This window comes from Tyto alba, unplaced genomic scaffold (assembly GCF_018691265.1).
Source record: "Tyto alba isolate M040663 unplaced genomic scaffold, T.alba_DEE_v4.0 Super-Scaffold_9, whole genome shotgun sequence".
Lineage (NCBI taxonomy): Eukaryota > Metazoa > Chordata > Aves > Strigiformes > Tytonidae > Tyto > Tyto alba.
In genome coordinates, this window is record NW_024881330.1 from 33212886 (window position 1) to 33234821 (window position 21936).

General features: G+C 37.7%; 1 protein-coding gene across 1 annotated transcript in view; it reads right to left on the reverse strand.

Annotated features, from left to right (window-relative positions):
* Window positions 1-21936, reverse strand: part of ZFHX4 (zinc finger homeobox 4) — a 151743-nt gene that overhangs the window by 5065 nt on the left and 124742 nt on the right. The window contains 6 exon segments of the mRNA XM_033007909.2: window positions 5149-10545; window positions 11381-11498; window positions 14199-14399; window positions 14553-14593; window positions 14596-14685; window positions 20925-21041. Coding sequence (XP_032863800.2) covers window positions 5149-10545; window positions 11381-11498; window positions 14199-14399; window positions 14553-14593; window positions 14596-14685; window positions 20925-21041 — 5964 coding nt within the window.

Genomic DNA, 21936 nt, shown 5'->3' on the forward strand with positions numbered 1-21936 from the left:
CAGTTTACTTGAAGCATGCAGGCATGACGTCCTCCACCTCATTAGAGAAAGCAACCTAAGGATGGACTGGTTCTGTCTGGAGGGTGCATACACACAAGAAGTATGCCTCATAACTTAATGGAAGAAATCTTTTCTGTGTTTCAAGTACCAGACATAGTGCAGTGGCTGGTAACAGTCTATTAAAAAGCAACTTCTGTGAGATGTATAGTTGGTCAGAAAATTAAATGATGGCACTGGATAGAAAAGGTAACTCACTGTAGGCTGTACATTACACCCATTGTCATTTTTTCAGGCAAGTAAGTTTGCTGGAGAAAAGAGCATACGAAGTGTGTGATGCACACAGAACTGTAAAAGTGAAGCAATGTCAGGAACACTCTACTAGAGCACGGATAAGAGAACAATAAATGCAGGCACTGTAATGGAGGTTAGATGGGTATTAGCTACTAGGAAGCACTAATGGACTGAACAAGAATGATGTTTAAATCATCAATATCCAGGTGCTTAGCATTACTTAGGAATAAAGCAATTAGGATTCAAAGGGAATAATTATCAGATTTAACAAAGAGGCCATTTAATGTTTGTCACTGTGTCATTACTCCTATTTAATGGTAGGGGAACACTAAGGAGTTAAAATGCATTGTGAGTACAGATTCGATAGTACAGCGACACAAGTCACAACAGTTATAATTAAAAAGTGGGTAATTGCCACAGTGACTGCACAATGACATTGAAGATGCTATTGCTTGCCCCTACACTTTCAACAGGAAGTAACAGGCAATTGTGTGTGGAGTCTGCAGAAAATATATTAAATGATAAATACTGTAGATGGAAAATGCATGAATGATTCAGTTAGTGTGAACTGCTGCCCCAGTTTTGTCATGGCTATTTGAGCTTGTCAGCTACTTAGGATTTTTCTGATTTCTTTCTATTCTTAACCTCTTCAACCCTTACATACCACATTGTCTTCAGTCTACTCACACTGATGATGACCAGAGCAGCCAAGATCTATTCCGTTTTCCAGATATTCTTTGGAATTCAGTTGAAATACACAAAATTTGGTTAAATATCTAGACAGGCTACAATAGAATAGTTAAATCCACCTGTTTTATCAGAAGTTAAATGTGGAACTGAGGGTTTCCAAAACTAAATGACAAAAATTTGATGAAACTAACGCTCCATTTCCAGACATGAGAGATGTAGAATAGAAACTGCACTAATCGTGAAGAAACATTCAAATCCTGCTGTTTTAAGTGACTGTCAAAGAGGAGGCATTTCTCTTTTACTTGGAGGAATCAGAGGGCTAAAAATGTAAAAATGAAACTGCTACCAATGGGCCAAAAGCAAACAGAAAACAGAATTTAGTGTACTAATAATAAGGAAAGTAATTACTTCTGAATCAAATTTCTCTCTCAATAAGATTTCAAAAACCACTAAGTACATATTACCCAGTGATGTGTGCATTCTTGGAAAAAGCTGCTGTGAATCTTCAAGGCAGCCCAAGCTTAAGTGATGCTGCAAAGAATCTATGCTAATGATGATGACATTAAAAGGCTCATAGAAACAGTATTAATAGCTAGAAGCGAGACGAAGCACTAGTTTTCTGCAAGGCATCATAGTCAAAACCACAAAGCTGAGAAGAAAAGAGAATGTGAATTTTAAGAACATCTGAAAACAGCAGGTGAACTCTTCTATCTACAGTCACCTACAAACTAAGAAAGGGCTTGAAGAACAAAGATGAGCTGGAACTAAAATTCTGTATGAATTAGAATTCCATCAAATAACTCCGTATTAGGAATTATGCTGAGCAAACATAGCAGTAATTTTGAGACCTTGCTCAGCATTTGATGCCTACAAGATAGTATAATTACATTATCTAGAGAAATGTATCCCACAGGTGAGAGGGTTCTTCAACACATCCTAGAACCACACAATAATTCTGAAATTAAAGACTACTTGTTTTAGAACCAAATAACTGAATTTAAATAGATGTTTTAATTCAGAAATGAAGCTGTCTTATTTTGACAAACCTAATAATCTTTGTAAATAAAAGTCCAGTTTGAGCAATACATGAAGCAGATAAAGTGAACTGTAGCTTGAATATTTCCATCTTTTGTGATTTAGCATTATTTTCAAGTATTCTATTTCAAACCTTTTGCAAAAACAAATATTGCTTTTAAAAGGAATAGTGTTTTGCAAAATTTATCTGGGTTTTGTATCTTTTTGGAAACCCATAAACAATACTGGATGCAAGAACATAAAAGTGAAATCCCTCATAAACTTGTATTAACCAGTGAAACTAGTCAGGCTAATTTCTCTGTCTAACATGAGTAAAGAGAAACACAAGAGACAATTTTAAATGTGGTGTTTACTATTATAGTTTCACTAGTTCCCTGTCTTAGCAAACAGCAACCATATTCTTTAAAAGTGAGGATCTTACTAATGTCAATGTTGTCTTTTAAACAAACATGTAGGACAGGAATAATGGGCTTTGCCATAGGAAATACAGTTACCAACCCTGTAAGCATCAGTGAAAACAGGTAAATATTTGAATATAAGGGATCCCAGGGAGACTTCTGAAGTGTGATTTTGGGATTGGATCCAAAAGAGAATAAATGACACACTTGCAGTGGAATTCACAAGAAGCAGACTTGAAGTATTAGATAGTGAGTCATCAGGGAGTTAGCTTCAAAAAATCCTTCGTGCAAAGAATGATGCAGAACAATTGCCCTGCTGGCTGAGAATATGCACAGTGCTAGAAGAACCAGAGCCAAAAAAAAGCTTGCTTGGAAGCCTACTTCCAAAAAGATACTTCATAAACAATTCTCAGCATCAGATATGAATGTGAACTATCAGTCAAAGCAGGGTTGAGAAGAAAATAGAAATGGGTTAATTAGGTACAGAAAATATTAGTGTTGAGCATGTACTGGAGAACATCTGAGTATATTACAGTTTTTCTATGATGAATGATTAAAGTAATCTATTTTTTTCCACTCACTATGACTGCTCCATTATGTATCATTAGGGAATGGAGATTTATGCATGCAAGTATTTGCCAGGCAACAAAAGGGGGATGTAGGGGCTATTTAGCATATGGCAGAAGAAAAAGTTAACAACGAGATTCTACTAGATAGTTTACACAGTAGGTTTTGCCCACAATGGGCTAATTAACCTTAAGAAGATGAAAGATGAAAGGGGGTAAAAATTAATCTCAATTGGCAGTGCACTGTGTATGCTATGGTACTAATTATTTAAATTTATCTCAAGGAAGAGATATTTGGTGGAAATTAGAAAATCTGAAAATTGAATTTTTTACGGACCAGTTGGAATGTAATAATAACTTTTGTAATATTAACAGGACAATTTACAGATTCTGAGGCCACAGTGATACTAACAAGTGAAACAGTACGAGGGAGCATTTCCAAAAAACTGAAACTAAACCATCTGTAAAGTTAAAGGGTAAGAATAGTCACTGGCACTGTTTTGGCCTGGGCCAATGATCAGTCTCCTAAACAACCCCTGAGCACAGTTGAGATGCTATCATGGTACCACAACCATTCCTAAGACTCACTTTGTAGTGGTGACTGGAGGGACCACTTCCCTCAGTCTTCCTGGTTTTGAGAATAAAAGAATGTAGTATCTTCTCAAGCAAAGTTCATTTAGCAGTATAGACAAAGCCTGAGTTTTCTTGAGCCCATTTTACCTGAAGGTCAATCTAACCAAAGCTATTTAGTGAAGCTATATGGAGAAACCATATCTATAATTCTAATGAACAATGACCAGCCATTTTTGGACCTGGACACTGTATGCCATTAAGAAGGAAATACAGCAAATTTATATTTCCTTTATATGCACTCTCTGTGCCAATAACTGTTTGACAAAAGCCAGAGGGCACTCAGCCAGAGACTCCATTGTGGAAGGAAAGCCATTCTGATCCAATGAAGAGAAAAACAAGATGCTTTGACCACCACTTAGGGAAACAATAACATGATCATCATCAATCAAAGCTGAGCTGGGTAGCAGAGAAGACATTGTTACAGTTTTACTATGTCTAACAACACTGGTGATTAAGCCCCTACCTTCCTTGCCAAAGTGAGTTGATTTCTAAATCAAAGTTTAGAGATCAACAGCAAGTGGAATTACTGGATAAAATGAGGTGAGGGGTCTCAACCAACTCCCTAACTCTGCTGTGCACAAATTTGATATGAATGTGCAAAGTTAGATGACGAATGGGAGAGCTTCAATCTTGCAAGGCCGCACTCACAATGAACTCTGACTGCAAAATTGGAGCCTAATACAAGAAAGTAAATTAGGTTCATTCTTTGAGGACTAAACAAATAATTCTTCAGAAAACCTGATTCTCTAACACCAGAGCAACTTATTGCAAGAGGAAGTGCTTTCCACTGTGAAAAAAGAGTCAAATCAGAGTCAAAACAGTCAGTAAACCAGAGCTATGTGTTCAGTTAAAAGTGCAAACCTAAATGAAGTGGCACATGTCTGCAATAACTATACAAACTAGGGGTAGGACATATTTAGCAGCTCCTGCAATTTGGATCACAATGAAACTGCCATTACAAATCACCTTTAACAAAAACCTTCTTGTCTTAGGAGGTAATTATTCAGAAATATAATAGAGGGTCTTGGACACCATTTTATTTTAATTATTTACTCTGATTTAAACAACAGGTTGGATTGGTGTAAGGGGTGGACCAAATGCCCAATAACCGATATTACTATTTTGTGCTTCACCAGATGTTACTTTAAATATTTGCATATAAGTAATTTACATACAAAATTCTAACCCAAGTTTTGCCTGAAAGATTATAATTCAAAAGAAACAAAAAAACATAACAATGCTATTGTTATGTTGCTTTTGTTACAGAAGCCTAAAATGGACTAAAAACATTTCTGTCAATTATATTTCAATTTTTTTTTTTTTTTTTCTTTTGGTGAAATCAGAGATATCATCCAGGCTACAGCAACAATCGAGAACTGTACTGAGTACAACTCATAGCAGTACTTTTTAGCTACCCAAACCAGTCTCACAAGCATGATACGAATGCATAATATGCAGTGTTTTAGAAGGGGGATGGTGACTGTGCAAGATGACCAAATTAATAAAATCAAAAAATCATCCTCTTATAGACTTACTGTTTGAACTTTGTGGAAATCCAGGTAAGGAGGATGGACCATTCATTCCAGGCAGAAGAACAGGAGGAAGGCCAGGGAGTCCTGGATAAGCTGCTGGCAAACTGATACCATGAAGAGAACTGCTGTCCATCATGCCTGGCTGCTGTACTGTTAATCCTAGCACATCAGTAGCCTTCTTTATGCGATCTAATTCTTGCTGTGCCATCAGCTGTCTAACTGTTGTAGGAGCTAAATAATCTTTCTCCCGATCTAGCTGACTTCCCACAGTTTCTCTCACTTTTGTAATATGTTGTTTGGAAAATATATGATCTCTTATAGACAAACGCGCAGAATATTTCACGCCACATAGAGAACATTCTGGCTTTGTCCCATCAGGTCCAGTCTGATTTATCATGAATGGCTTCCCTATGTTAATTTTGAATTTCTTTTCTTTAGCCCGGGCATTCTGAAACCAGACCTGGACCACACGTTTGGGCAGGCCAATCTCATTCCCTAGCATTTCACATTCCTGCATTGTTGGAGTCCGGTAGTCACTAAAGCAAGCCTTGAGAACTTTAAGTTGAAGGTTACTCATTTGTGTCCGGAAACGTTTGTGTCCTGGCCGATCACTGTTTTTGGATTTAAAGGGATTGCTAGCTCCAAATGGGTTAGGTGAACTTGGATCAGCTATGCTTGAAGTTTCACTGCGGTCGGCATTATCATCAGGGTCATCAGTAATGTAGAAACTTTGGTCATGATCACCATCTTTTTCACTGAAATGTATTGAGGGGCTTGTTAGGGAAAAGAGAAATTTATCATCAGTATTCTCATTTGTAGGTGTAGTTGAAGCTTTTGATAGCGCATCATTCACAAGTGGTTTTGGTTCTTTGGGAGGTGATGCAGGTTTTGCATCCCCTGAACTGCCAGTTGTGCTTTCCATTTCGTTGTTCCCCTCATCCCCTGTTGTGGCATCACTAATTGCTGTATTAATTGATGAAGTCTCATCAAAGTCAGTCTTGTTTTGATCATATCCAGAGTCAGCAGGAGGGGCATTCAAGTTTTCTATATCCTCACTAGACTCTGCTTTAAAAGAAGAAGGACTTAAGAGGTTCTTCGGTGACATTTCTGCAGTTTTGCTAACAGGGGTTGATACAGTGGAGGCTAATTCATTTTCACTTGATAATTCAGTTTTTGCTAATGACAGTGATGGATAATCAAAAAATATGTACTTCTGTGGACTGTCTCCTCCATCTTCGGTTGATATCAAAGGACTTGGAGGTAAACTATAACCAGCCTGTTTCCCTTCATTCCAATGTCGAGAGCGAATGTGACTTTCTAAAGCTGATTTTGCTTTAAACAGAGCTCGACAAAAAGGACATCTTTTATGGGACTGGGCTGGACCAACTGCACGGAATTGTCCCTTTCTTTCTCGGGCTCTTGTGTTCTGAAACCAGACTTGTACTACTCTCTTTTTCAGTCCCACTTCACGTGCAATGTGATCTAGCATCTTTCTGGTGGGATTGGAATCTAGTAGGTACTTTTCATAAAGTATTTCCAGCTGCTCTGGAGTAATTGTAGTTCTTAAACGCTTATCACGATGTTGATCTTCTCCACTGTTTCCTCCCTCTTTCTCACTACAGTTATTGTCTTCTTTATCATCTAGTTTTCGTTTCAGGGAGCTAGAAACTGTAGCAGAGTGTGCCGTATGTGATGAGCCAGTTTGTGGTGGCATCTGAGCAAGAGAACTATTAAGTAACTGTCCAGTCATCAAAGGATTATTGGGGTCAAATATCATATAGGGCATATCCATTGGTCTTTCTAAAAACTGTGAGTGAAGAAATTGATTTTGGGCTGCTAGGAAATGCATGTGCTGGTGCTCTTGCCAAAGTTCTAGAGTTGGAAAGGCAACTGTACACTGGTCGCATTGGTACTGTAATAACTGAGGAGGTAGACTGTTCTGTAGAGAAGTCATTGAAATTGGTAAAGGACTGGAAGGAACAGGTGTGGTTTGTGATGCAGAAGGAGGTCTTCCTACTATCTGTGATTGTTTTTGTTGCTGTGGTTGAGAAGCTGGGGGCTGAGGGTCAGAAGAGGTTACTGGAGTAGACTGTACTGGTTTGGCACTTTGGGAAGTTGTATCAGTTTGCTTAGAGATGTTTTCATTTTGTTTTGTTTTTTCTGTGGACTCTGGTTTGGGAGAAGCCTTCTCAGGTTCTGGTTTTGGTGATGGAATCAAAGGAGTACTAGAACCAGAGCCAGAGCTTGCTGTTGTGACTGCCAAGCTTTTTGATGAGTCATTCTGGCCAGAAACTGTGCAATTCTTATACACTGTTTGATCGGAGGCATCCATAGAATCTTCAGTTTGGCTTTCATCTTGAGCATCATCATCTTCGTCTTTGTAACACTGCTTTTTTTGGTGTGTAATCAAATCAAAGATCCTGGGAAAAACCACACTGCACTTTTTGCACTGATATTGCATGTTACTAGTTCGAATGTAACGCTCATTTGTCAATTCCCTTTTCTCATTGTCTTTAGTTTCAGCTTGATTTTCGTAACTTTTGCGAGCTTTTTGTCGTGCATTTTGGAACCATACGACAATAACTCGAGTAGGTAGGTTAAGTACAGTTGAAAGTTGTTCAATTTCATCATCCTTTGGATAAGCATTTGTGTCAAAGAAGTCTTGGAGGACACGAAGCTGGTAGTCAGTAAACCTAGTCCTAGATGATCTCTTGCTGAATGATGCATCAGATTTGTAAGGTTCTACAGCTGAAGGTTGAGGATCTATTCTGATGTCTTCCAATACTGTTATAGGAGGGTTGCTGAAGTTATATGGAGAATCTTTATTTCTCTGTCGTTCTTTAAACAGCGTATTACGAAACCAGTGCTTGATAACTTTCTGTGAAAGACCAGATTTCTCAGCCATCTCTTGGATCTGCTCTTCACTTGGAGAATTGTTAATATCAAAATAAGCCCGCAAGATTTTTAACTGGTCATCTGTGATTCTTGTACGTGGACGCTTGAACTGAGAATGCCTCAGGAAATTTGGATCTAATCCCAGCTGCTGCTGACAAAGCTGCGTAAGATCTGCAGATAAAGTATCCATTGGTGGCAACTGGAGGGCAAGTTGAGGAGGCAGTGCAGGATGCTGTACTGGCTGCATCATAATTGGAGGGAAAAGTGGGAGATCAAGTGAAACGGGAAGCTGAACTTGAGGTGGGGCTGATGGTGGCGGTGGTGGAGGAGGAGGTGGCGGTGGTGGAGGAGGCGGCGGTGGCGGTGTGGGTGGTGGAGCTTGCAAAGGAGTGGGAGTCGTATTTTGAATTTTTCCAGCCCCAGCTGAAGAAGGCTGAGAAGGAGTTGGAGGAGGAGGAGGTGGTGGTGGTGGAGGAGGTGGTGGTGGAGGTGGTGGTGTTTCTGGAGAAGATGGAGAAATTGGATAAAGCTTGTCATATGCCTCCCTATACTGTCGGGCAAACTTTTCTAATGCTCCATATGGAAAAAACTGTCCATGCACATGTTCTTGATGACTCTTCAGAATAAGAATGTTGGAAAACAGCTTACTGCAGGTTCCACATTCCAGTTTGTCTGTGGTTTCACCTTCACCAGTCTTGCTTTTTTTCTGCACTTTTTGTCTGTTCTCATTGTATTGGATAACTAACTCAAACCCAAAGTTCTCCAATAAAGCCTTAGCTGCATTCCCCCTTGCTCCAGAAGCTATTCTGGGTGGTGGGATGGCTGGTTCTGAGGATTTTGGCTTCTTCATATCTTTGTTTTCTTTTAGTCCTTCATTCTCATTAGTAAATTCTTGCTTTGGCTTCTCTTGTTTCTCAGAAATCTCTTCTGACTCCTTATATGATGGCATATCCTTTATCAGCTGGCAGTCTGTACTTACTAAAGTATTTTGCTCTGCTTTCATCAGCTTGCTACTTTGGGGCTGCTGTTTTTGGGACTGAAGTTGGGGTTGAGTGGATTGATACTGTTGTGCTTGTTGCTGCAGTATCTGTAGCTGGGTTTGGCCAACATGGTGCTGAGTTTGTATCTGCTGCTTCAAATCTTCTAGCAGTGATCCTGTCATACCAGCCATTCCAGGCATACCAAAAGTGGCAGAACCAGGCAAACCCAGATCTGGGCTTAAGCTAAATTCTGTCCCAGGTATATAGAATGGGAAAAGGAACTGAGGCTGTTGAAATTGCAGCAGTGCTTCTGGTGTCATTGGAAAGTGAGGCAAAAAAGCTGGGTTTAGAAACTGGGGTTGAAAGAATGCAGCTTGCTGTTGCAGTTCATGCTGTAGTTGCATTTGAAGTTGTGCTGGTGACTGGGGTGGGTGATGTGTAGGCTGAGCAGAAATTAATTCAGAAGCTTGCTTTTTATTTAATTCTTTGGCATCTAAATGTGTTTCTTTGCTGTTAACTGCTGGTAAGCTCATAGATTCTAGCATTCCTTGGCTGGGGCTATTAACATTCCCTGCTACACTATTTCCGCTACTTATATTACCACTTGGTTCTAATTTTGCAGCCCTTGCCTTTGTTTGATGAAGCACAGATCTCATATGGATTTCCAATGTAGAACTTTGGCTATATGCAACATTACAAATGCTGCATTTGTAGGGTTTGTTGTCAGTGCTGCTGTTGGTTTCTTGAGGGACAGGACTTGATGCTTCCTGCAAAACTTTTTTGAGCTTATGTAGATGGGACACTGAGTTATAGTGGACCAAGAGAATGTTCTTTTGGGTGAAAGACTCTTTACACACTGTACACTTATATGGGCGAGATGGATCTAGAAATTTTTCCATAGTAAAATTTGGCCCTTTTCTAAAAGGTAAGGTCCGCTTTGGTTCTGAGCCCATATCATCAGGAATAGAGCTACTATCGCTTCCTACAGGACTTGCTTTACCTTCCTGGTCCATCTCATAATCTCTCTCTATTTCCTGTTCTAGTGCATGATCATCTTGTGCCATACTTTCACTTTCTGCCCAGAGTTCACCATTGACAGGTAAAGATGCACACAGCTGCTGAAGTTCAGCTTCATTGAGTTCAGGGTGGCCTGCTTCCAAGTGTTTTTTTAAAGCCTGGAATGTACGGAAGCTACGTTGGCAAAGGCTACACATTGTAGCTGCCCGAATAGCATGGTACTGGGAATGTATCTGAAGCTTCTGCATAGTCTTAAAAGCCAAGCTACAATGGTTACAACGGTACTTATAGACATGGCGGTCTGAAACAGAGAGCTGTTGCTTCTTCTGCTGTTCATTCAGCTGATCTGTCATTGAGTCGGTGGTCTTTATATCTTTACTGCTGCTCTTATTCCAATCTGTTGTTTCAGTAGATTCTTTAGGTGGCTTCTGTTCCTCAGTCTTAATTTCCATTCCAGTTTTTGATTCATCAATCCCAGGAGTACTTTTCTCATCCACAGGACTTTCACCTAGTTAAAGAAAGTGAAGCCTCTTTTACACAAGTAGAAGAGAATAGGACATAGTATTTTTTTTTTTTTTCATCAGAAATCAAGAAAGGCAGCTGGTATGCCATGTGTTGGCCTAGCAAAATATAACAACTCATCCTTGCCCCAGAGAATAAAGCAGACAGGGCCAACAGGAGGTTTAAAGAAGTAATAAAACCCAAACACGATGATCCGAGTGGCAGCAAACAGTTGGCCCAGAAGTTGCGTAGGGCTTCTCTGTCATGAGGTAGGAGTTTATTGGTACAATGGGAGCACAAAACAAAAAAGGAAATAAACAGACGGAAAGAGGGAGGGAACAGAAATGGGAACAATATGTAGTTCAGGTGATTATAAAGAAGGAGGAAAGTGGTCTTAGGAGAGAGGGAGGAGCATGCTGTGAGAGGTAGCAAAGCAGCTTCCCAGCACAGAATACAGTGTGTCCTGAATAAGAAACCTACTATTGGAAACACAGGCAGAATCACTAGCCTAACATTTCCCATCAATGTGGGTGAAAGTGCCACTGTCTTTTAGGAGTGGGTCTTATTTGATGGTTAAACAAAGAGGGTCTTACCTTCAACATGACTGGGCACTACTGTTTAATTTTACCTCTACCAAAAGTAAACTGTCTGGCATACACGTACTTCCTAGTAGCTCTGCATGGATGCAGTCAGCCAAATTCAGGACTCTTGTTATTTTTCTCTTTTTATCTCTGTGGCTATATGCAAGCCATAAAGGATTCACTTTTCTAAGAAAGAAATAAATGGTTTATTTCTAAATTGCCCATACCTAGCTTTACATGTCTGGGCTTTTTCTTGCATACCTGGATATTTCCCAGATCCCTCAGTTGTAATGGTTGCAGGTGTGTCACGTTCAGATTTCTCTGAAGCAGCTGCTGGCAATAGCATACTATTAGGCATCATGACATCTGGTACAGGAACCTTTGAAAACCAAAACCATAGTATTATTACACGAAAAGCCACACTATTAAATACTATACAACAGTATGAAATTATAATTCAAAAGATCCACCATATCTGGATCAAAGATTGACAGTACTAAACCAAGATTTTGATTCAGACCTTGATAATGGTTTCTGACAGACCCCTATTCCAGATCATTGGGTGTGCCATGGTGGAGAATCAACTCAAAATCATCCACAATAAGGTGATGTTATAGAACTACATACACTCAATATGCCATCGGTCTCAGTATTACCACAAATCAGGTTTTGCTGGCTATGTCAGGTTGGTAGGATTTACCAGGGCAATTCTCCTCAGACATCCTCCAAAGATGGAGATCATGTTGAAGATAAGGTCAACAGTCAGTTTTTGACTGAGGGCATTCCCACTTTGCTTCACCTGTATTGTTTTTTAAACAAATGCTGAACTTGCCTCCATCTTTGAAAGGAAATTATAAGTTTATTTTCATATAGAAATAGAAACTTTTTTCCATTTAAAATATTTTTCTCTGTATTTTCTTCAACTGCTTATATATCTTCTTCAAACTGCTTTATTTGATGTGTTTTGTTTTCAAATTGTAGACAGAAACCTTCAAAGGATGTACTCTTATAGGTGTCTGCTAATACTCAGTCTAGTTAAGTGAACATGAATATTTGTTCAACACTTCATGTTTTCCTTTTGCTCTGATCTTTAAAACATACTTATATCTGAAATAAAGCATTGTCTAGGCATTCATACTAAGACTTAGCAGGACTGGGTTCAAACTCCTGCATTGCCAGATTCTGTTTAAATGACCTTGGATAAATCTGTTCATACTGTGTTGCAGCTCCTCATCCCTAATGTAAGGATAATACTTCCTTGATTCATACAGAGGTAACAGTAACATCCATAGGAGTGATTTTTGAGTAGTAAATTACTGTAATAATGGAAGCTACATACATTACTAGGTATGAGTAGAAACACCTTTTGTTCCTCTTTAACAGTTTAAAAATTATTTTAAACCTTTATTAGGATACATAAGAATTATATAAATATGTGTATGTATGTATGCATGCATATCAATTGCTTATTGGAAAAAATATTTTAGATATATTTTAAAAAGCTCTGGGCCTAATACATTTGTAATATAAACATGGCATTATTAGCATCCTCTCAGAGGACTACTGACTTTGAGTTTATTTGGGAGGGAAGGACTTCTAAAAAAAATATGTAGATAACTGTAAATGTTTCAGAGAAGAAAAATTTGCTATAAATGGTATTTATTTTGTCATCAGAGAATTTATATATGGACAGACCGTATTAGTGTTAGTAACTAGGACATTGTAGATGATGCAGATTGTGTTTTGCAATCTCTTTCTCTGTCAAAAAAATTTCTTTTTTTACCTCTCAGAAACAGTGAGACAACTCCCCTGCAACAGGAGAGGAGAAGCGAGGAGAAGCGAGGAGAAGAGGGGAGAGGAGAGTTAAATTTCTACTGCATGTTCCTTGTGATGGGCCAACATTATATGGTCTGGCAGACCTATAGTTAGTAGAAAACCAAGGAACAGGAAATAAAAATCCCCAATTCTGTCTCTGCTCATCAGCACTAGGCACAAGGAACACTAGAACTTCAGTCAAAAGTTCTTTCAATTATTTCTTTTTTTTTTGCCACTTTACTTATGAATGAGCTCGTAGGCCTACAACTGCAACCATATAAATGAAGGAATCATTTATGGATGCAGAAATAAATCTTTAAGGAGGTGGATCCCTAGGATTTCCAAGTACATTTCCTTCCAAAAATGCAAGACAACCAGGGTATCTTAGGAGGTCTGTTTTCTAACTGAATCTATGTTGTAATAATAAATACATTCTAGACCTGATTGTGTCTTTACTGACATTGTTTTGAATGGTGCTGAGTCATTATTTTTCACAAAATTTATTATTTTGACATGGTTTGTACAAGTTTGCAGGGAAAAATGGGATTTTCCTGGTGAAGTTGGAATAGGGTTCATCCTCCAAATAGAGTTTGATGGTTATAGCATTCATCCCAATCATGGGGAAGCCAGTTCAAGTCCCTGCCTGATCCAGGGTAGGTACTTGAAATCAGATATTCCATTTCCTAAAGAACTGACCTAACTTGATTGCTCCCTGTTCTTGAACTTGCCTTTCTGTTTCATACTAACATTTGATTCACAAAAAAATGAAAGGGTCTTTCATGCAAAAGTAAGAAGCAGCACATTTTGTACAATAAGATAACTCTGTCCTCCAATTAGCATCGCTATTGATATTTTACAGTGAATTTCATGTAATATAATGTAAGTACAGCCCAGCTATACACAGGAATCCTTCAACATTCAGGAACTACATTCTACAGGGAATTCCTATTATTTTACAAACACAATACCTCTGAGACCTGGATATTATTAAACCCAATTTACAGGTGTGCACTTAGAGACATGGATGGGCTTGATTTTTCCAAGGTTAACGTCAATGAGGAACTGCAGGTTTTCAGCATCTTTGAAATCTGCCTTCAGTCATTTTCCCAAGGGACATCCATCACTGGATGAGCTGGCAACAGAACCTAAGAGTCCTGACCCACACCCCTCCTCAAGCTCCCTGAATACTATGTCACAACAAATACATTGCTCAGAGGCCCAAGTACATTTCTGTAGCAGGTGCATCAGCATTTGGAACACTTACTGTCATGAGCAGTTTCTCCACACAGTCAGGGGACACACTGTGCAAATGGGTCAAATGAAGCTGGAGATGCATTTTGTTGCTGAGGACATCCTGGCAGAGGGGGCAGCAGATAACAGGTTGCATTGAATGCTGTGACAGGACATGCATCTGGATACGATTTGGGTCCCTACTATTGTAGTTACAATAAGGACATTGATAGAACTGAAAAAAATCAAATTAAGATGCAGGCTATTAGTCAGTGTGCTTTTTATAACTTGCTGATATTGCTATTTTAACAGCATATCATCTTTGTTTCATTCTTTAGTTATTTGAAAGAGTTCTAGAATGCAATTAAATCATTACATTTTCTTTTACCTGCTCATGACAAAATTTATTGTCTTCTGGAGGCTTTGATTTTTAGCTGCACCATCCTCTTCTTTTGCCAGAAGAAGCTGTTGTGCCCCTACCACAGTGTTCACTTTTGGTTCCTTCTCTGGTGTGACTATTCCTGTTCCGAAAACATAATTTTTAAGAACATATTTTAAAATTTAAAATATCATGTTTTTCAAAGAGGCTGTGTTTCCAAAGGTCTGTATTGTCTTTGAGGGTCTTCTTCTTTTTTTTTTTTCCTCTAAGTAAGTTCTGAGAAAAAATATAGTTGAACAAAGCAACTCTGGTAAGCACAAAGGTGAAAATACACTTTTATCCTTGATGGAGACTCTATAAATACATTTTAAAACGGACTCTTCTCTACTGTTTAGATAACCTTAGGTTGCCTTTAAAGATTAATCAATAATGTTCTTTCTTTAGCTCAGTATGAATTTGTGTATTACATTAAAACAAATCAGCTTTTGCTTAAAAATCTTGTTTTCCAAAATAATTAATTTGCTGCTGTTTAATTACCCTCTCTCTTTTCTAAACTGTCTGAGCAATGTGATTATTATGCTGTTTTGATAACTCCTGCCTGGTTACAATTCTGAAGCTAAATATAGTGAGGCTTTAAAAGAAATACTGTAGAGAATAGGATTTCAGAGCTAACTTAATATTAATTATATACAAAGATCAGTCACTTGGGATTGCCTTAGATGTTTACACTGTGAATTTTTATAGTCTGGCATTTGTGATCAAAACCAGAATATAATTGTTTTCTATAGATAGCTCTACTATTAAGTATTAAATACTATATTTAATATTATGCCTGAACTAGCTGTGTAATGCGGCCCAGTCTTGCACACATCAAAGAAAAGAGTGCAATTCTAATTTCCCAGTCCATCAGAAAATTCTTTCCAGCGTCAATTTGCCAGATAATCTCTTCTGCTAGGCTGGATATTACAAGAGCATTGGGTAGGCATGTCACATACATCTCACGACAAACACAAAACCTCATTTACCAACCATTCCAATCTCATCATAGTGCGGCATCATCTGACCTTTTTTCTGCTGTTTATTATGAGTATTTCTAATTTTAACTTTCAATTTTCACCATCTTCCAGTCAATTTGCAACTAAATTATTTCCAGGGTGAGGACACTATCACTGGACACTGGGTGCAAATACATCTTGAAATGCAATGAAGCTAAACCATTGATTGCTATCAGACCCAACGTAAATATATAGTCCAGGGGTAATCTGATTGTATGCTGTGCATGAAGATTTATCTTGATTTTTTTCAATCCACATAAGGTTCATATAAATGAACAAATTGCACCTCATTGCACAATAACCTAGGATTATTTAAAAATAAGGTCATGGATGTTTTGGCAACAAAGTAAACAAAGAAAATATCTGTCTTTTTCTGTAGACAAAACCAAGAACTTTTATTATTCTTACTTTCATATAGACTTTGTGCAATATTTGAAACTACAAGAGAAACATTAAAGAGAAGTAAAATAAGAGAACAGTTTTCAAGGTAAATATCAAATCCTCATGGTACAATAATAAACAATTGAAAACTGAATCATACAGGGACATTTTCTGAAGGGCATTTTTAAAGAAAAAACATAAACATATTTTATGACTTATACACTAATGGTGATTTCCCTACACACCGTTTTTCATTCCTAAGTTGCTAATTATTTCTTTTGGTGTAATTTAGACCAGTAATTTTTGCATGTTCTTGCCCAAATTAAAGTTTATTCCTGACATATTTCCCTACTTTTAATGACCAATTTGTCAACGTTGGTGTAATGTCTGAACAAGCTGCTTTGTGGAGCCCCACTGAATTTTTATGCTCTCAGGAACTGATCCTGGAGGCCTCACTCAGACTGCTCAGTCAGTGCTGTGCTGATGACCTCAAGGACTAGCGATGCTTAAAGGAAAAACCTACATGATGTAGTCACATAAGGCACCATTTTATTACTCACTTTGGTTTATGATAATACAGTACTCCCTGTCTTATCTGTATTTACCTGGCAATACACCATTATTATTTAAATGTCTTAACTGTGAGAATTATGGGAAGTAAAAAAGTGACATTCTATATTAATAGAGAAAGGATGCTTCTCAGCTTTTAGAAGGATAGGTTCAAATTATTAACCTCTCTTCATTTCCAGCTGTCAAAACCATCTAACAGTTGACTACTGTTTCTTACCTTTATGATATGTCACTTCTAAAATGTCCCTTTTTAAAGACAAATGGGACAGAATCTCAGCTGGTGTAAACAGACACCGTTATACAGGAAGTTGAATTTAAAAAAACAAGGTAAAACAATTCTACCTTCTCTTCCCTTCATCATGCTAGATTGTTCTCAACATGTTGTTACAGAAATTAGTATCCAATTCTGCTCCAAAATTCACTTGTGAAAACGCATTTAACTGCGTTTTGGCAGTGGTATTTAACTGCTAGTGAAATTTGGCTTGGAGTGCATTCTGTGCTCCTGGGCACACACAAGGTTAATATTACACATCATCTTCCACCACAGGATGGAATAACTTAATTACTTCAAAGGGCCTATAATAATCATGAAACACATAGTTCTTGTTTCTATAAAAACAAGGGGGTTTTTTGGTTAAATTTTCTTTTGCAGTTAATATAATAAAACCATAGAGTTATAAAACACTGTGCTGGGGTCAATAAATGCATAACAAAGCACAGCTTTTACTATGTTTACTATGATATTTATATAATCTGTTGAAATTTACGGAGGCTTTGTTGTTTTTGTTGTTGTTTTTGCTCTGGATTCATTCAACCCCAAGCAGTTACTTCTTAAATGACTAAAGTTACATCTGGCCTATAGAAAAGTAACTGAGTCTGTGACTTATGGTGAGTTCTGCAAAAAAATAAAAAAAAAAAAAGGGGTTGATCTTCCCTTTGGCATGAGGACACCACTTTTCCCCTGCACGTGGCGAAGACCAAATCCCCCAAGCCAGAAGATATGTGCCAAAAACAAAGGACATCAGCTCCTTATGCAGCTATTACAGCTCAGCTCCTCGTCTTGCTGTATCAATTTTCTGCTTTCTGTGTTGAACTCACTGTTTTAAGGAACTTCCTGTAGGGAGGCTGAGCAAAGTTATGGTCTTATAGGAAGGATATTGAAGGAGGAGGGAGAGAGGAGAGAAAATATTATGGTCCCAAGCATGCGGTGTGGCACTGTTTTCATAGTTAGATGTTCCACTGGCATGCTATTCTTACCAGACAGTTGTAGGAAAAGACTAAATCCAGTTGTTATTCATGTTTTAAATATGCATTCTTTATTCTTGAGACACATTATCTGTTGTTTTTTTCCTAATTGTGAAACACAACTGTAATTCATTTTTAATATAAAATATGCACCATTATTTTAGATGAATAATGGAATTTCAATACATTTAGCTCAGAAACTAAGTTTAATTATAAATAAGTGCCATGAAATAGACTAGTCAATGATTGCCTGTCAGTTACAGAATTAACTTGTACAAAATTGCTAATATAAAAATGACATAATTCACTCCAATTCGGATGTCAACATCTTCGTAACATTTTTGAAACCCTAAATTAAAAATAAAAATGTTTGTGTAACTAACAAGAAGGAGAAGGTTAATAATAAAAGTAAGTATACTAGTGAAAAAAAAAAAACAAACAAACAAACCAAACAACTGGAAAAGCCATAATCGAAATAATATTTCTTATTTATGAATCTGTGTATTTGATAAAGACTGAATAATTTAAGACTTCTGACACATCAGATGATGTTATTCAACCTCAAAATAATTCTAAAATTATAATTACTGGTAGAGTATTCTTTCTAATTAGAGTAGAATGAAAGGATAATTTTCATTGCAATAATGAAGGTTAATTTCCATCCTTCCTCATGTTTACTACCTTATTAAAAAGTGCTCCCCTTAGCCATGGCAGAGACATATTACATTTTCAATGCAAATGTATTAATCTGGATAAATTCCACATTAATTCTTGCACTGCATAGAGCTGTAATTTGGATTATAATTAATCTAAAGTGGCACTAGATTTAAATGACAATATAAATGAGGCATTAGCAGGCTTTTCTATTCTGAATGAATATTCAACAAATATAACTTGCATATTGCCAAGTCTCATTTTGAAAGCTCTACTCCTTGAGATAAGGTAAGCAATACAGCACAACAGCTTACACAAACATACTGTTACTAAATACATGTTAATCCTTTCTCGTCTAATAGATTCTATGCTAAAGAGGGGTCACACCGCTTTCCTGTCTAACTTGTTAGTATTGCGATTAATTTATTGGTTTTCCCGAGATTTCTTTGGCAAGACTTGCAACACTCAATTCATGAGAAAGCCAAAATTAACATTCAATTATACATAAGCAGTTATGCAGTCATTAGAAATACTTGTCAGCTGAGTGAAAATTAAGATGATGGTCTGAATGTTACATATGCAGAATTAATTTAGATTAGGAAAACACAAGTTTATAAAAGATTTAGGATTTTACAGTACAAACTATTTTCTGCAAAGCACAAAGGCAATCATGTATTTCAGCCCTTGTTTTTATATGAATCTTACTACAAAGTTATTTGTGTAATTGCTGGCACGGGAATGTAGAACAATTACGCTGTTTTTTCGTAGTGCACCCAGTAGGCATCTGGATATAGGTTTGTCCTAATTAAACTTGGCCCTTATGAGCGGCTAATCCTGATGGAATTTTGAGAATTCCCCTTCAGTATTTTTTCCTAAATTCCATCTTTTTTCTTTTTTTTTTTTTTTCCCCTGGAACTTTAATAGTGTATTCTTTCTTGACCAACTATAAATGGACCTGCCTTAAAAAAAGAGGGGGCTAATAAACTCCCTGAAGCAGCTCACAGTGTCCCCTAGGCAGACTGTAGGGTAGGAAGTGCAGGTGGCTGTCACCCCTCTCCTGGTGAGTGTCCCAGACAGCTCCTGGTGAGACTGTACAGGAGGACCTATGTCAGCCTGGGAGCACGGCTTTACTGCACTGCAGACAGTTTTTACCAAGGCAGAGACCCATCCAAGGGGGGATAGGTATTTTAAACCACAACACAGTTTCTTGCTCAACATCATACTTGTCATCATCGGCCTTTCTTCAGTCTCTTGATCTCAAAAAATAAAGCGACTGAAGAGCAGCTGAGGTTCTAAACTGTGATGGGTACTGACCTTAGCATGTCAACAAGGAAGCTTAAAGGAAGCTTTAATCTTTAAGTCACTCTTCTGAATTGATTCAGCATAGAAGGGGTCATCTATAATATTTTTTTGGAAATAAATCCAAAAAATGTTTAATATGGAAAAAGCAAATTACAGTGAAGGAGAATTTGGGTGTAAAGAAGCTCATACGTAAAATGATATTTTCCCCACAAGTATATGTCTTTACGGACAATACAATCTCCTTTGTATGCTGCTGTCATTGGCATACAAGGAAAAGATATATGACTACCTGAAACTAATAGGCTTCAACCTGTTTCAGCACTTCTTCTGCTTCAGTGAATCCAACATAATGTAACTAGGTATAGCGTGCGGCAAAAGTAGCCAATGTAATATTCATTGTGACCATAGATTTCCATCTCATACATAAAAAGCATGGTGAAGTCACATATTTGCCAAATCAAACACAGAAAAAGCCTTGGGTATCTACACCAGATGCTGGCCCTGGGTTTGTTTGTGCACAAGTAAATGTCATGACATAGGGGTTTTGTTTTCAAAGACAGTAGCTTTCATTACTGGGCTTTGTCTATTCCAGGAGATCAAAATTACCCAACCCATAATCCGTTTTCAATGATATTTCCTCTTTCTTAGGCTGAATCATCTGCAAACTTTTTCACTGGATTTTGTGTATTTTTTTCAAAATGCCTCAAATAAATGCCCAGGAAGAGGCCAGATTCTTGGGAGTGACTGATCAGAGAGCAAGAGCAAAAAATAATAATAACAAAAAAACCCACATTCTTCAGGTTAAAAGGGGGCAAAACCTGATTGAAGAAAAAATTCAAGTGGTACCTAATCCTATACTTATGAAAAATTAATATGCCATCAGAGGAATCACAAGTACAGCTAAGATTAATGAAAGGCGCTTAAAAAATTACAAGCACACAAACTGATTTGATTAAAAAATAATCTCACTGGTCGTCCTGTAATATTCTTCAACTTATCCGCATCTATCCTGTCAGATGGTTATGATTAAAAATAGGTCAATGGGAGGCTACTGATAGAAATCACATGCAAAATGCACATGCAATGAATAGTAGTGGAAATGTCCAGACAGTTTAAAATGAAAGAGCATTTCATAACTTAAAAAAAGGGGGAAAACAAAATTCTAGCATCTTACCAGAGTCTTTACTAGATTTTTTGCCTTCACTATTGTCTCTCTCACTTGAGTCTTTATCATCAGCCACAGCCACTGATGTACTTTTAGCAGACCCTTCTGTATCTTCACCTTGTTCTTCTGTGGATAAGCACAGAAATGATCTTAGAAAAGAAACTCAGTGACCACTTAACAGCAGTTAAAAAATATGTCCTGTAATAAGAACAGCACTAACAGAGGGTGTCAAAACAGAGAGAAGGAGGGGTGGGGGAAACAAAATGGAAAGAACAGCACTTGAAAGTGGTTGGACATTAATTACAAATAATTTGCAATATTTCAAAATCTACCCAGAATTTCCGACCGTGTCTTTATCAGAGTACCTGTTTTCCATCAGTGTAACAGATTTAAAGCCTGTCATTTCATATTCTTTGGCTTTAAATGGTTTGCGTTAAAACACACGCACGCGCATTCGCACACACACCACACAGGCTGGAACAAAAGCAAGCATGTGTAAAAATGCATCTTGGAGCCAAAAACAAAAAAAGAAGAAAAAGAAAAAAGAGAAAAAAAGGGGGGGGGGAGGGGGGTTTGGATTGGAAATTGCAATATAAATCCTATTAGTGCAGCAGTATCCCGCTAATTGCAGTAAGTAAGTATTAGGTATTAGGTACTGTATTAAATATAAACCTCTGGCTTTGCGGGAGAAGTCTCAAATTTTGTCTCCAGGGGGAGCCATTCAGGATAAATGATGCAACTTGGTATATGGCTTCTGAGGAAGCAGCATTACCCACACCTCACTTACGTGTTCACACCAGCTAGATTACATGGAAATCTTCACAGTAACTCAAGCCCATTTAATTATTCGGTAAATCTTAGCTATGCTGCTACTGGTGGATTAATCTGTTTATGCAGTTAGGTTCTATGCTGGGGCTGTGTAGCACTAATCCGTGAAAGGCCCACTGTTCCTTTTCATCCTGTGATCATTTGTCTCTCACTGTGCTGATGTCACATTTTAATGAATTTTTAGCAATCTGAG